The sequence below is a fragment of the Papio anubis genome, chromosome 5, assembly GCF_008728515.1.
Source record: "Papio anubis isolate 15944 chromosome 5, Panubis1.0, whole genome shotgun sequence".
Taxonomy (NCBI): domain Eukaryota; kingdom Metazoa; phylum Chordata; class Mammalia; order Primates; family Cercopithecidae; genus Papio; species Papio anubis.
In genome coordinates, this window is record NC_044980.1 from 102,231,581 (window position 1) to 102,248,754 (window position 17,174).

Consider the following 17,174-nt stretch of genomic DNA (forward strand, 5'->3'; position numbering starts at 1 on the left):
TAAATAGCTCTCCAGTTACTGACTACCACATAACTCTGCTTATTTAAATTATAAAATTTATTTTTGCTTAACATTTTCTTATTTGTTTACTGTCAGTCTACTCCTAATAGAAACTAACTAAACAGGAACAGAGACACACAAATCAATGGTACAGATCAAGAAAATAAGGAGGAGATAAAGGAAGCATTTCAAAACAGGAAGCAAAAAAAAAGGACTCCTTAGGCTAGGTGCAGTGGCTCACCCCTATAATCCCAGCACTTTGGGAGTCCCGAGGCAGGCAGATCACTTGAGGCCAGGAGTTTGAGACCAGCCTGGACAACATAGTGAAATGCTGTCTCTACTAAAAGTACAAAAAATTAGCTGGGTGAATGCCTAATTTCAGCTACTCAGGAAGCTGAGGCATGAGAATCACTTGAACTCAGAAGGCAGAAGTTGCAGTGAGCTGAGATGACACCACTGCACTCCAGCCTGGGCAACAGAGACAGACTCTGTCTCAAAAAACAAAAAAGGACTCAACAACAAAATGTATTGGGACAACTGCGTATTAGGCTGTAGGGAGGGAGGTTAAATCCCTTAAATAAACTTTAGCTATACTTTTTTGAAGTACATGTGCATATGCACCCCCACCCTCACTTAAACAATGAGTACCAGAAGAGTCATGAGAGAAAATTTTACAAAAATTTCAGTGTCATTCTAAGTATGATATAAAACCCTGAAGTCACAAACAGACTGATAAATTATACAACATTCACATTAAAGAAAACACTCACGGAAAAGTCAAAATGCCCAAAATTTGGACACAAAATTCAAATTGAGAAAAGTGAACTATAATACAAGAGAGACAAAGGGCTTTTCCTTAATAAATAGAAGCTTAAAATGTAAAAACAAACCATAAGAAAAACATCAATATATATCAACAGAAAGGAGGCAAAGGTTATATTTGGTTGGCAGAAAAGGAAATTCAAATAGCCCTTAAATAAATAAAGAGAAGCTCTGCCTCATTTATAATAATCAAAATGCAAATTAAAACAACTATGTTTCAACTATTAGCAAAAATAAAAAATTCTGATAATATCCTGTGTGTTGGTGAAATTTTGAAGAAAGGCAACCTATAGAGTGTTGGTAAGAAAGTGACAAATTTAAGTTCTTTGTAGGGAAACCTGGCAATAGCTATAGATTAGGTTTATGCATACTCACTGACCTAGTGGTTTGGCTTCCAGTTATTTCTCCTAAACAAGTATGCACAATGTGTTTTTTTTTTCTTCAGCATTACTTACAATAACCAAAACTGTCCACCAAATGAAACTGGTATACCCATTTAGCATTATACAGTAAGTCCTCACTTAACTTTATAGACAGCTTCTTAGAAACTGTGACTTTAAGCAAAACAAGGTAGTACTATGCAGATTTTTAAAAAGAATAAAGGAAATCTACATGCATGAATATGAAACAATCTAAAAAACAGATCTATAAACAAAACAAATAACAAAAGCAAGGTGTACACATATGTCTACACAATGTGCTACCGGTTGTATAAAAAAAATGAAATGGAATGTGTACACATTTATGCTTTTATGTGTATAGAAGATATTTAGAAGTTCAAAAAGGAAGCTGGTTATAATGGCTTTAAATAAAATCTAGGTTAGAAAAAATAAATATGTAATCATAGATTCATCAAAACAAGGTTGCCAGCTCTAAGAGCAAGTCTAAGGATGAAAAATGTGTGAGTAAAACCATAATTTGGCACTATAATAACGTAAAAGACTAATTTTGAAAAACTGGGCTTCTTAAATTACCAACATTCAATATCTCTGCTCTTGCTTTTTCTTTTGCATAGAAAGTTCTTTCTGAACCCTAATTCTCATCTTTAAGAACTCAGCTCAAAAGTCAATTCCAAAGAGACATCGTCCCTGACCACTCTAATTAATATCTTCATTATTTACCTTCTTTCACATTACTGTTTTATTCCCTTCACAGTAATCATCACAGTGTGTAATGTACTGGGTTTGTATCTTGGTTATCATCTGCCTTTCCTACTACAATGTAAGCTTCATGAAGGAATGTTATTTGTCTTGTTTACTGATACACAACTCCAATATCCAACACAATGTCTGGCACAAAGTAAATGCTCAATAAATATTTGCTGAGTGAATAATTACTAACACAAATGATATATGGATAATTTATACTTAGTAAACTAAACTAACAGTGATTAAAGGCAATCAAATATAAAATCATGAGGCCAGGCGTGGTGGCTCACGCCTGTAATCCCAGCCCTTTGGGAGGCCAAGGCAGGCAGATCATCTGAGGTCAGGAGTTCAAGACCAGCCTGGCCAACATGGTGAAACACTGTCTCTACTAAAAATACAAAAATTAGCCAGGCATGATGGTGGGTACCTGTAGTCCCAGCTACTCAGGAGGTTGAGGCAGGAGAATCACCTGAACCTGGGAGACGGAGATTGCAGTGAGCCGAGATCGTACCACTGCACTATAGCCTGGGCAACAGAGAGCAAGACATACCCTCTCTCTCTCTATATATATATATATGTGTGTGTGTATGAGTGTGTGTGTGTATATAGCTCAAGAAGAAAAAAGTGCCACCTCAACCTACCACTGTCAAAACCAATTATGTTTGTGAATTTCTCTTTATAGATTTTTCTATATATTTTATTTCTAGATTTTCTTATAGGATTAATCTCAAGCTGAAAATATATATGCTTCGAGAAGTACAAGTTTTACTATTAGTTTAGACTGAAAAAGTTCTTTTCCTAAAAAAAAACCCAAAAAAACATAATTTACCAAAATAGTTCCCATGAGAGACTAAGAATTAGAACCAATTATCATAGAAAAAAATTATCATCAAAAAGATATTCTCCTACAATAAAACAAGAGGCCTAGATGGTTTCACAAGTGAATACTAACAAACTTTAAAGGAATAAATAAACTAAGCAACAGATGCAAAGGACAGAAAAAGAAAAAGAAAAGCATAAACATTCTTTTAGCAAAGCAAGTACCAAACTGATACTGAAACAAAAAACTAAAAGACAATTTGCATCTAGGAATCTCAATATAAAAATCCCATGTAAAATATTAGAATCCAGCAGCCCATTAAAATAACAATAAACCATGACTGTGATCAGATTTGGTTTATTTCAAGGAGCAAGGGAAGTTGAATATTAGCAAATCTAATTATAGAATAATTCCTCATGATCAGGGCAAAAGTGAAAAATCATCATGATCATTTCCATTGATGCTAAAAAGACTTTAATAAAATTCAACAAACATTCTTGCTAGAAACCCATAAAACAATAAAAGGTTGGAAGACAGCTACAACCATTCATTTACATCTTGTCTATGGCTACTTTTATACTGCAACAGTAGAGGTGAGTAGCTGCAACACAGACTGGACACAAAGCCATGAATATTTATTATCTAGTCCTTCATAGTATGTTTGACAACCCTTACAGTACTAGAGCTTTCTCATTAAAATGAGGAAAGAACAAAAATGTTAATCATCAATCACTGATATTTTGGAGAGATCATACAATGCAATTAGACAAGATTATGAACACTAGCTTTTGCAACTAACTTTCTCCATTTCTGTGAATGAATCACTGATTTCCCTCTTGAGGCTGTCCTTTCTCCCTTAAGCAATGACAGTACTAATTTACCCATTCCTATCTTAACCAAAATTACATTTTAGGTGCCCAACTTTTCTTATTAAAGCAAAGTAGAGACATACATTGTGTCTCAATAGAGGATACTGAAATTATCAGTGTTTTCAACTTAATTGTTCTTTTTAAAATACCAAAAGCATAATGAAAAAATCAGGGGGTCCTATTGGTTCTACATAAGGCTTATAAATACAATTAACGGCATATCCAACATTTGAATGTGATATATACCACTCTTGTACAATATACAGAAAAATAAATCTCACTGTTCTCAACATACCCTTCCTGAAGAGATAATTCTTGGTTTTCTTCTTCAGGGCCACTGCTATCACTCTGTAGCTCAGGTTCATTCTCATCTTTTCCTGGCAGAGTCTCCCAGCTTTCATCACTTGAGGATTGATCTTTTTCTGTACCAGAAAATCGATGAGGCAAAGAAGCAGACCATTCCCCATCACTGCATTCAGAACTGTAAATCAGAAAAGAAATAAACTATCATTATGTGTTCAGTTATTTTTATCATGTAGGGTGTTAACTAGATGATACGGTTTGGATCTGTGTTCCCACCAAATCTCATGTTGAACTGTAATCTGAAATGTTGGAGATGGGGCCTGGTGGGAGGTTACTGGATCATGGGGGTGGATCCTTCATGAAGAGTTTAGCGTTATCCCCTTGGTACTGTTCTTGCAATAGTGACTGAGTTTTCACCAGATCTGGTTGTTTAAAAGTGTGTGGCACCTCCCCCCTCACTCTTTCTTGCACCTGCTCCTGCCAAGTGAGAAGTCTTGTTCCCCCTCTGCCTTCCACCATGATTGGAAGATTCCTGAGGCCCCCCTAGAAGCAGAAGCCACTATGCTTCCTGTACAGCCTGCTGAACTGTGAGCCAATTAAACCTCTTTTCTTTATAAATTACCCAGTCTCAGGTGTTTGTTTATAGCAATGTACAGATGAACTAACACACCAGACATCACGGTATAGAGTGGACTGCTGATGCCACACATGCTTCGTTAGGTGTTAATTCAATCTTTAGACTATTAAACAAATAAATGCATGCAGCAGAGTATGACTCTTTGAAAAGAATATGGCACATGGCAAGTTATGGAACATATCATTTTACTTTTTCTTTCACTACATCCATGGTACCTAGATAGGGGCTTGTCATATTTTAGACATATTTCTAAATAAACTTTTAAGTACAATTTGGTAATCTTAAATGCTACCTGGAATAAATGTAAGTAGACTTACTGCATATCTAATATGACTATAACAACTTTCAAATTATATAGTGACAACTAATGACATATTTTCTATGAATAAATTTCTACTATTACCAGGTACTAACAAGTTAACTGTCTTTTTTCTTCCTTTTTCCCAAAGAACTTTTAAAGAAGTGACATTCAAATGCATAAAAAGCAGTACTGGCAAAACTTTACTGTCCTTAGGTAGGACCGTGAATACGAAGTAAGTTTCAGTTCAGGCCGGGCATGGTGGCTCATGCCTATAATCCCAGCACTTTGGGAGGAGGCTGAGGTGGGCGGATCACCTGAGGTCGGGAGTTCGAGAGCAGCCCGACCAACATAGAGAAACCCCGTCTCTACTAAAAATACAAAATTAGCCGGGCGTGGTGGTGCATGCCTGTAATCCCAGCTACTCGGGAGGCTGAAGCAGAAGAACCACTTGAACTCGGGAGGTGGAGGTTGCGATAAGCCGAGATTGCGTCATCGTACTCCAGCCTGGGCAATAGAAGTGAAACTCCCTCTCAAAAAAAAAAAAAAAAAAAAAGCACAGAAAATTACTTTTTTACATTTAGCTTTAGTCAACTTGGTTACATTTAACTACTCTTAGTTTTTAAAGAATTAGTCATCTTATAACTACCAAAGGCTAAAATATTACTTATTAGTGTTGAAAGTAAGTCTTAAATGCCCCCTCCAACCATATCAACCATTCTGGTTAAGAATCTCCTCAAAGATTTCTCTATGTTCACTTGACTTGGAAAATCAAAAATAACAATTTTAGTTTACATTTTTGAAAGGAAGTGATAATTGGTAGGAAAATTATATTTTAAAATTATGATTATTATGTCATTAATATGCAGTTAGTGATTTCTTTTATTAACAGATGCACTCAAAAGATCAAGATGCTGTTAACAAACAGTAGCACTAATCTAAGCTCTGAGAAGTTTAATAGAAGCAAAAATATAAAATCAATTGCCAATTTCCGGTAAACAATGGATGGCAGGGCACTAACATCCCAGAAAAGGAAAGCTATAAAACCTAGGCATAGCAACTAAAAGGTGTTCTTTCAGCTGGGTCTAAGCCAAAGTTCCTTGTATTCTGTACAATTTTCTGCGACCCAAAGAATACTCTAATATAAACAATTTCTAGACTTATGTAAGTGTAAAAATCCAACACAGAAATTTGTTTTAAAGGAGCTTATTCAGCTAAGTTTCCTTGACTAAGAACCTTATAAAATTCAAAGCTAAATTACCAACTCCTATTGTCATATGTCTTTAACAATTAGGGCAAAATTTCTACATAAATTTGTGGCAATTCCTAACATGTATAAAAGAGAAGCTCATTTAAAAAAAAATAAATTTCACTCAGAATATGATCCTGTCCAAAGAGGTAACGTAAAAAAGCCCTCACTTTTCCATATTAATCAAATAACTCATGGAGTATTTCTAAACTTCAATACAAGAGGAAAGTCTATGATCAATAATCAACAAGCCTATTGGATTGGCAAAATTATGGATTTTTTGGGAAAGTTATGGATTGGCAAACTACTACAGGGTTCAAACGTGGGTTCAAACGTGGCTCTGCTGTCTGTTTTTAAATGGTCTTTGAGCTAAAAATGGGTTTCACATGTTTATCTTTAATTCTGCCTCTTAGTCACCAAAGCCTAAAATATTTACCATCTGCTCCTTTAAGAAAAAGTTTGCAGACCCCAGGCCTATATCATTATTACTCATGATACCTAACACTCAATGCTAAGGAGACAACTTTTAAATGTATATCCCCAGTCAGCCCCAACCACCACACTAAGCTTTTCCTATCACTAACTACCCTCTAAGCATTTTAAGATTTTTCACCTTCCTTGTCAAAAATTCTATTATGAAATTCATCTGTCAGATGAATCTCTCTCTTGATTTGTCATCTTTTAATGTTATCACCATCTCTCATTCTGCAAACACTTATTTTTTGACTCTTCACAAACTGCCCACATTCAAATCCTTTCTTACTTTCCATTCTTTCTCTGCACAATGGCTCTTATAGTCTAGCTCCTTTTTCTCCGTTTCTCCTAAAATGTAAAACCCTGGTTCAGATGCTTTTCTCCAAATTAGACCTATATAGTCAATTATTAATTGCTGTTCCTAAATTTAATTCCACTCCCTCAAAATGCATTCCGAATACTACCATCACTTCAATTTACATATCAAACAGTACGTTTATAGTATTACTCCAAAAAACCTTCAACAGCTCTTTTTCCCTAATGCTACAGCTTTAGTTTCACAAACAAGCCATTTGCCTATCATTCTCACAATTTTTGTGGCAGTTACACATTTACCTTCTGTCTTAAGGTATGATAGTTGAGAATACAGGTCCTGAAGTCAGTTTGCCTGGATTTGAATCCACTACTTATTAGCTATGAAAACCTCTCTATGCCTTTATAGTTTCACATATCAGGTGAATAAAACAACAGTATTTAATAGTTCACTGGGTTCATGTAAAGGGTATATGAATTAATATATATAAAAATTTTAACAATGCCTGATAAATAATGAGCCACCAATAACTGTTAGCAAATCTTTTTTTAACATTTTTTTTTTTTAAACTCAAATACATTTAGTTAGGATAAGCAATAGCCATTAAGTCCTGGATTTGATGTGCTACCTATATTTTACTTTCCATTAACATGAATACATAATGATTAAAATTAAAAACACTGTCTGTGTACCACTTAATATATTTCACCCACTTTGGAAATAGTGGCCTATAGAATAAAAAGTTAAATGTCTTTGAACAGCACTTATAATTTACCGCTATCTGATCCCAGTACTTTCTTGCATTCAACTCATGAATGCTCTATTTCAAACAGTGTCCTCAAAGTGTGAACTTTCACTACAACCATTCCTCTTGCCATCAGGAACATCTTTACAATCACGTCACCTTTTCCCCACTTCTAGGCCCAGATCAGACTCTATTTCTTTCAAGACCTTCCTGTATAAAATCGCTTATCTTGTTTTTCAATTATTTCATGAACTAGACTTCTTGTTTACTCAGTGCAGCTCACTACAACACAGCTGCTTCTTTAACATTACAATTATTTTTCATAATAGTGCAGAGAAATCAAAGGAAATGGGTACTGAGAAAAGACAAACGGATGTGGAAATTAGGAGGTCACCACGGACATTAAAGAATATAGGGCCGGGTACAGTAGCTCACGCCTGTAATCTCAGCACTTTGGGAGGCTGAGGCAGGCGGATCACCTGAGGTTGGGAGTTTGAGACCAGCCTAAGCAACATGGAGAAACCTGGTCTCTACTAAAAATACAAAATTAGCTGGGCGTGGTGGCGGGCGCCTGTAATCCCAGCTACTCAGGAGGTTGAGGTAGGAGAATCGCTTGAACCTGGGAGGTGGAGGTTGCAGAGAGCTGAGATGGTGCCACTGCACTCCAGCCTTGGCAACCAGAACAAGACTTTGTAAAATAAATAAATAAATAAATAAATAAATAAATAAATAAATACATAAATAAATAAATAAATAAATAAATAAATAAGAAAGAAAGAAAGAGAAATAAAATTAGCCAGGCATGGTGGTGCACACATGTAGTCCCAGCTACTCAGGAGGCTGAGGCAGGAGAATCGCTTGAACCCAGGAGGCAGAGGTTGCAGTGAGCTGAGAGTGCACTGCTGCACTCCAGCCTAGGTGACAAAGCGAGACTCTACCTCAATAAAAAAGAATATAGAAATAATATTAGGAATTGGATTTCAAGGCAGTAAGAAGAGTAGATAGTGACAGAATAGAGGCAGTAGGTATGGAAAACTTTTTGTTAAAACTCAGCGGTGAAAAAGAAAACACAAACAGGCAAATAACAGAGAGAGCAAGAAAAAGTAAAGGTTTTCTTCAAGATAGAGAAAAACTCAAGGTTGAGAGATAGAGGGAAGCAACCTATGAGTAAGGACAATTAGATGAAGTATCAGAAATTACTATAGGCACAGAATGAGAGGGGCTACCTCTCTTCATTGAAGAGGAAATTAAAAATACAAATAAATACTACTATCCCCTAATATGGAGAAGAGGAAAATAAGAAAATTCACATTTATACATTTTTAACTTCTATAGGAAAACAAGAAACGAAGTTAACCACTAGGAGTACATGGAAGGAAAAACAAAAAGGGAAAAGATTTAAAAATCACTTTTTCACGCCTGCAATCCCAGCACTTTGGGAAGCCGAGGCGGGCGGATCACGAGGTCAGGAGATCGAGACCATCCTGGCTAACACAGTGAAACCCCGTCTCTATTAAAAATACAAAAAATTAGCCAGGCAAGGTGGCGGGCGCCTATAGTCCCAGCTACTCGGGAGGCTGAGGCAGGAGAATGGCGTGAACCCAGGAGACGGAGTTTGCAGTGAGCCGAGATCGCGCCACTGCACTCCAGCCTGTGTGACAGAGTGAGACTCTGACTCAAATTAAAAAAAAAAAAAAGAAAAAACATCACTTTTTAAGAAGTAAGCAACAGAACAAACAGGACACAAAAATGATCATGGAATAGTGAAGATCCATTCGTTCTAGATTTTAAAAGCGGGTGAGTGACACATTTAAAAGTTCTCAAAGTAAAAACTAAATTAAGTACTACTTTGATCTTCATATGATCCTTCACTGGTACTGACCCCTTTTAGCACTTAAGAGTTGTATTTAAAATGCAGATGACTATAATTTACTCAAATGTCACACTGTATACACTCAATTGTGAGCTAAAAAAACTTCATATACAGAATGAAATTATAGACAAAATTTATGTACAAATCCTAGGCAGAAATAAGCTATGGAAACATAAAACCAACCAAAAGCAATCTCTCATTCCATAATTCCCCAAGGTACTTGTTAGTTTGTTCTTCCTGGTATTTATCATAGCCATAAGAAACTCAACTATAGGAGCCTAGGAAAAAGTGAAATTTTAAATATTTTGTTATCTGACATAATCTAAACATTTTGGAACTTTTACCACTATTAACACTGAACTGTAATGTCATACAGTGATACAAATGGATTATGTCCAAATATATGTCCGCTTAATTTTATTAATAAGGCCAAGATGGCTATGATTTTTGAATTGTGCCTGCCTTTTGTCACTTTCTGGTCTTTTTCCTTAATATCAGGATATTGTAATCCCATGAACTCCCTAGCATATCTGCAGAACAAACACATTTACACCTGATGTGCTCCTTCCAAACTTCTATGAACTTGAAAACAAGATAAAAAGGTTTGCTAAAATGTCAGCGCATGTGCTTTAAGATCTGTGCCTTAGCTGCATATAGATGTTTTATTTATTGTGGGTAGTACCAAGTTCTCAGAGAAACTCTTTCTTTGTGGCTTTCAGGTAATCTACACAGAAGAGGAAAGGTACTTAATTCAGCCTCACAATATAAATATGTATATTTTGTCTTCTTCATAAAGCTAGTGAACGTTATGGGAACAGGGACCATTACGATTTGCATTAACAGGGCACCTGGAACAAAGTCTGGCACTTAAGAAGATTTCAACAAATCTTTTAATGTATCATATCGAAGTCAACTAAATGGCTAATAATCATTTTATTTCCCAACAACTTCAACAAAATAAGTTGTCCCAACATTGTACCTTAAGTAAGGTTTTTTTAATTTTAAGCAAAGTTAAGTCCTAAGAACACAAAAATTCTGCAAGAAACCCCAAGTGCTATAAGGAATGGTCAGTAGATGGCATGCCTCTCTTCAAAGCAGTTAGGCCCAAGGTTAAGATGTGCTAGTATTGCTGAAAGGTTTTTTTTAAACTCAAGATCTTGTCCTCAAACAGCTACTAAACTTCTCAGGGTATACTTCAAAAGAGCAGGGTACTAACCTTAGCTCTTTGGTCTAATTCTAAGTCTGGTAATTATATGCTGAATATTAAAATTCCCCTTGGAGTCCTAATTTAATAAGGTGGGGCTCAGTTCCTGTCAAACAGCTCAGAGCAATGCTACTGGCTGCAATGCTTATCCCATAGAGTGTAACATTTCAGATGTGATTAAGTGATCATTTAGAATTTTTCAGGGAAGAAGGCAATCATGAATTCATTAAAATACTTTTCTACTTATAAAGAATATATATTCCATATTTTTAAAAAAGTAGCCAAAGTTCCTATATCTGAAAATGCTGGTCAGGTGCAGCGGCTCACGCCTGTAATCCTAACACTCTGGGAGGCTGAGGCAGGTGGATCACTTGAGGTCAGGGGTTCAAGACCAGCCTGACCAACATGGTGAAACCACATCTCTACTAAAAATACAAAAATTAGTTGGGCGTGATGGCATGCCTGTGGTCCCAGTTACTCAGGAGGCTGAGGCAGAAGAATTGCTTGAACCTAGGAGGCGGAGGTTGCAGTGAGCTGAGATCACAACACTGCACTCCGGCCTGGGCAACAGAGAGAAACTCTGTCTCAAAATAAATAAATAAATAATAAAAAAATTAAAATGCCACAATGAACTTTAGTTATATTCTTGATGAGTTCTACTTTGGCTATTATAAGCATGACAAAAAAACTTTTCAAGTATATCAACTTTTTAAGCTTTACAAAGAAAACTCAAAGTTCACAGACTCAAATTAAGCAGCAGTTCTTATACTTTCCATCCAAAACCTGAGAAGACTAGTATCACCATTTCTCCAATCTACTAATACAAGAAATAGGCAGGATGACAATGAAACATCAGGGAGATGAACAAGGGCAAAATGAAACTAAATAGGAGTGTACAGCTATTAAATTCCAACCTTTAGCTGGCACCATATTAAAAAGGCACCCTGGCAACTATAATCCTTTGCAGGGAATTAGGGTAGAGGAACAGGAAACAGCATAGAAATGGAGTTTCTGTACAGAAATAGAACAGTCTGTACAGAAAACTGTCTGTACAGACAGTTTGAGATCCTAAAACATATCTTAAGGCTATGGATAAAAATACAAGTACAGTCCTAGGCAGAACCATTATCCTTTAGAATTTATTCTGATTCTTTAAAACAAAACAAAACAAAAAACTTTTAAGTGTTTTCAGCATTTCAGTGTGTCTTAAAGAATGATCCTCAAGTAGTTCCATCATTTTGGCATACCCTAACCACGGGCTCTGTAGTTAATATATTACTAGCAATTTAAAAGGACAAAGTTTCTATTAACTGTAAATGTCTTTTTCCCATCTACACATTGTGCTTGTAAAAAAATACATATATATATGTGATATATATATATATATATATATACACACACCATGGTTCAGAATATTGACATCATTTAAGAAAAAAAATTAAAAATAAATAAGAACAACCAGAACTACAAATAACTAAGAAAATACCTTATAACTATCAAAAGTCCAGGGTCCTTCCAGGCAAAGAATACACTTCTACCACTGACCACCGCCAAAACAAAGAAAATCAGTTTAAAATCCAGGAGCCAGGAAGACTACCCTTTCTCTAGGGGTTGGCAAACAACATAACAATTTCATCAACTTCATCATAAGACATAACCGACTATAAAAAGCAAGCAGAAGAGAGGTATTTATTTTGCCCAAAATGACAAAGGTACAGCCAAATTAAATGATTCTCCTTAAAGAAGAAAAAGTGTAACTGGGGGAAAAAAATACAAGTACCTTACACTTTCAAAAAAATAAATTATCAAAGACTGTAAGTTTTGTCTTTTTTTAAAAAAAATAGTAACCTAGAGGTATAATATTAGAGACCTGCAATCTAATTCAAAATCTTAGGGCTGAATGTGTTTTGGAATTTTTATATATATTTCCCAGATTTAGAAATACTACTTAACAATCCCCAGCGTGGTCCAGGCCAGCACACAGTAATCAAACATAATCATATTTCTGCAGTAAAATATACAAATATTTGAAAAAATATCCTCATTTCAATTCAGATCCAGATCTGCTTATCCAGGAAGTTAACATCAGGTCAGGCTTTGTGTCCAATTTCTGTTTTTAGAAGTGTGGATACTGAATAAAAGACTGTGGGCTTGAACTGAAAAAATCTTTACCCTTAGCTTAAAAACAATATATCATACAAAAATTACTTACTAACACTTAAAGTTTACAAACTTTGAAAGAGTAGCAGAAATTACATTTTAAATATTTTTTATAATAAATTACACATTCTGTATTATAGTAACTTAATTCATATGTCCAAAGAAAACCAAATGAATTGTTTTATGACATGAATTAAAATGCCTTCATATTCAAAATGGTATATTTCTTCCTTTATAGTACTTTCTAGCTAAAAAAAACCACAGAATTGTTTCTACTAGCTAATAAAATCTTGCAATTGCACTGTAATTGAGCACTGTCAGGGGTGCAACTAGCTTACAAGGACTCATGAAAATCTGGACACTGAGGTAATGGAAATTCAACAACTGAACAAAGAAATTCTCCATTTTTTTCTTGTTTCTATTGTCTTATGGTTTGGAAAAAAAAGATACAGGTTTGTAAGAGCAATCAGAATGTTTATTATAAGTTTTATGTTCTCTTGAAAATAGCAAAGAATAATGGTGAACAGTCTCTGGAATACCTAATCAGGCACTCAAAGCCCAGCTCTACCATTCAGTTGCTCTGTGACCTTAGGAAGTTATTTAACGCTCTGTGCCTCAGTTTCCTTATTTACAAATGAGGGAAATAATGGAACCTACCACACAGAGTTGTTAATGAGAACTGAATGCTAAGAAAAAAATAAGTAAAAAATAAACTTAGCAATAGGAAGACCACAAGAAGAATAGATAAAGAGGGAAACAGGTGATATTAGTAACTACTGGCAATGTTAATGAAGTATTACCAACCAATAATTTGTGACATTAATCACTTTTTAAACCAAGACTGGCTTAATGTAGGTTTTCAAAAAATACAATAAATGTTTATCTTACATTTTATTAATTGAAATACCATGAACTAACTAGCATCTCTATCCCTTTATAATAATTAATAATCATTATCTGAACTTATTTCTGTAAACTACTAAAATCTCAAAAACATTTTTTTGTGAAAAATTCTAATGAGTAGTTTGCATGTATGGTTAGCATTCAGTAAATAAGAATATTTGGTAAGTCAAAATGTCTAATTGCCTGATCTTATCCAATAGCCCAATCATCAAACAGGGTTTTAGAAAGAAACCACTTCATTTACTACACAATCTGAAAAAGTACTGCATGTGACCTTACCTGTCTTCATCTTTGTCATAGAGTTGGTAATAATCTCCACAGCCATTCCAAAAGGTGTTATCCACTTCTTGCCTTCCTGCTGTGGCTCCACTTTCTGGTGTTATTTGGTTATTTTCTGTTTCCCTTTGTGTAATAACTCTCGAGTATGGTGGATCCAAGAACATACAGTCATGCTCTCCATCATATTCTTCACATTTTATTAACAGGTCATCTGAGCCACTTTCCTCAACTTCCAAAGCCTCCCTCCATCTTTGAACACTTCTTTGTTTCGCCTCATGCCTATTAAAACCTGTTTCTTGGTCTACCTGGCTTGAACTTATCAGTTTTCTAACTTTTGGCCTCACTACCTGTTCAGGAGAACTTCCATGGTTCTTTTCCCTATCATTGGTATTTTGTTCACTACAAATATGCCCTGGACCATAGGCTGCATCTTCAGTTGAATTTTCTGTCTGTCTTTCCTGGCTAGCATTGTTTTGTTGTTTCTTTCTAACCATTTCATCTTGAGAAGACCTCTGAATTTCCTGGCCATTCTGATGGACAAACTCAGTATCACCAGCAGAACTTTTCGCTAACGGTACAGAATCTAACTCTTCAAATGCATCTCTTACTTCACAGTTAAATGAGGGAACTGGTGGTGAAAGATCAGAGTGTGCCTCTGCCTCTCTGTTTTCCAACTCAAATATTGTATTGCCTAATGACTCCTGATATCTGCTACCTTCCACGACTTCTGCAGAAAGTTGAAGACGGTCATTATCTTCTCCATGTTTGCCATCTGGATCATAAGAGTCTGTATGAACCAAAGCAATTCCATTTTGGACACTTGAAGCATTACAAGCTCCTGGAGTATACTCTCCCTCAGAGTGATTATGAAGATTTGTACTGCTTCCTAAGGTATCCCTGCCTTCCTCACTATGATGTACTGCAGCAAAGGACTGACTGCTCTCAGTGGTTTGATTCAATGCTGAACCACAAGTGGGAATTTCTGTTTCACTTTTTTCAAATATAGGTTCGCTGGGCAAAGAAGAATCAACTTGATCCAAAGGACTGGAACCTTCATAGAAAACAAAAGAAAACATATTTTGAAGGATTAACTTAGATAAAATTTTATGTAATAACTATCACTTAAGTGGAAATCATACCAATTATTGCCTACTTGAATATATGAGTAAATTTATTTACCAAGCACTTCTATGCTCCTTAACTTAACCGGGGATATAGACTGGTTACTCTATAAGTTCATTTATGTCAATGTATAGCCTTTCACTATCATCTCCCTCACATGTCTTTGGCGGTTTTCTATCTAAATCCTAATATCTAATGCATTCTGCAAGACATATAAAGGAGAAGCTCTTGAGAGGTTATACAATGGAAGCCTCTCGTAAGTGGAGTCTAGGGTAACCAATCTGCCCTCCCAGTGATTTCCAAACTCACCTTCTTTATTACATGCAGGCAAAAACAAAAAAAAAACAAAAAAACAAAAAACAAAAAAGCCTTCAAAAGTACTTATGACAGATATAATAACTATAGTTACAGATCTAAGAGAAATTAGACCCTATTGTGTTTTGTTGGCACTTCACAAAATTATATCTCAGTATCTAGACGTATTAGATTATAAATTCGATTGTTGAATACATTTATAAGTTAACTTTAGATATGTTATAGTTATGACTGAAAATAACAGATCAATATGTTGATTCTTGTAATAGTTCAACTGTGAGAATTCTCAAACATGAGTAAAATCATATCTATAAATTACTTTAAGCATAACTATCTTGCATCACCACTAACAATAAAAAATGAAGACATTAGAGATTTGTTGGAATAAAAATTCATGAATTGTAAAATAACTGAAGTTTGGCTATGACATATTGTATGAAGGGTTTTTTTATTTTATTTTTTTTTGAGACAGAGTCTCGCTCTGTCACCCAGGCTGGAGTGCAGTGGCGCGATCTCGGCTCACTGCAAGCTCCGCCTCCCAGGTTCATGCAATTCTCCTGCCTCAGCCTCCTGAGTAGCTGGGAACAAAGGGTTCTTTAATGGGATGACCTTAGTCAGTAATTCAGGTTATTACATATGACAGTTATTACAAAAATAATCTAGAAATGTCAAGTTTGCTTAGAACAAGAGGAAGAAGACAAATCCAGTCCAAAAATGTGCAATTATGGTACATGGGATAGCTGCAAAATACTTTTTCAAAACCACCAAATCACTAAGAAATTTTAATTGAATAAGCCTTCCTTGTCCTTTGGATTTTGTATGACGAAAAAATAAACAAGTCAAGTTAAATTTAGAGATAAAATTAAAAGAAGAAAAGTTGGCCAGGTACAATGGTCCATGCCTCTAATTCCAGCACTTCAGGAGGCTGAGCTGGATGGACCACTTGAGGTCAGGAGTTCGAGACCAGCCTGGGCAACATGGCAAAACCCCATCTTTACCAAAAAATATAAAAATTACTCAGGTGAGGAGGCGCATGCCTGTAGTCCCAGCTACTTGGAAGGCTGAGGCAGGAGAATCACTTGAACCCAGGAGGCAGAGGTTGCAGGGAGCCGAGATCATGCCACTGCATGCCAACCTGGCTGACAAAGCAAACCTCCATCTAAAAAAGTAAAAAAATAAAATAAAAAAAAGGAAGGCCAGCACGGTGACTCAAACCTGTAATCCCAGCACTTTGGGAAGCCAAGGTAGGTGGATCACTTGAGAGGTCAGGAGTTTGAGATCAGCCTGGCCAACGTGGTGAAACCCTGTCTCTACTAAAAATACTAAAATTAGCTCGGTGTGGTGACAAACACCTGTAATCCCAGCTACTAGGGAGGCTGAGGCACAAGAATCGCTTGAACCTGGGAGACGGAGGTTGCAGTAAGCCAAGATTGCACCACTGCACTCCATCCTGCGCAACAGAATGTGACTCCATCGAAGAAGCAGAAGAAGAAGAAGAAGCAGAAGCAGAAGAAGAAGAAGAAGAAGCAGAAGAAGAAGCAGAAGCAGAAGAAGAAGCAGAAGAAGAAGCAGAAGCAGAAGCAGAAGCAGAAGAAGAAGAAGAAGAAGAAGAAGAAGAAGAAGAAGAAGAAGAGGAAGAA

At 35.9% G+C, this 17,174-nt stretch overlaps 1 protein-coding gene across 3 annotated transcripts in view; it reads right to left on the bottom strand.

The window, feature by feature from the left end:
• PJA2 (praja ring finger ubiquitin ligase 2) overlaps window positions 1-17,174 on the bottom strand; it is a 74,297-nt gene that overhangs the window by 27,751 nt on the left and 29,372 nt on the right. For all 3 annotated transcript variants that reach the window (XM_021939580.2, XM_021939581.2, XM_021939582.2), the window contains 2 exons: window positions 14,098-15,148; window positions 3,955-4,140 (listed from right to left, as the gene is read on the bottom strand). In XM_021939580.2, the coding sequence (XP_021795272.2) occupies window positions 3,955-4,140; window positions 14,098-15,148 (1,237 nt within the window). The remainder of the gene's footprint in view (window positions 1-3,954; window positions 4,141-14,097; window positions 15,149-17,174) is intronic.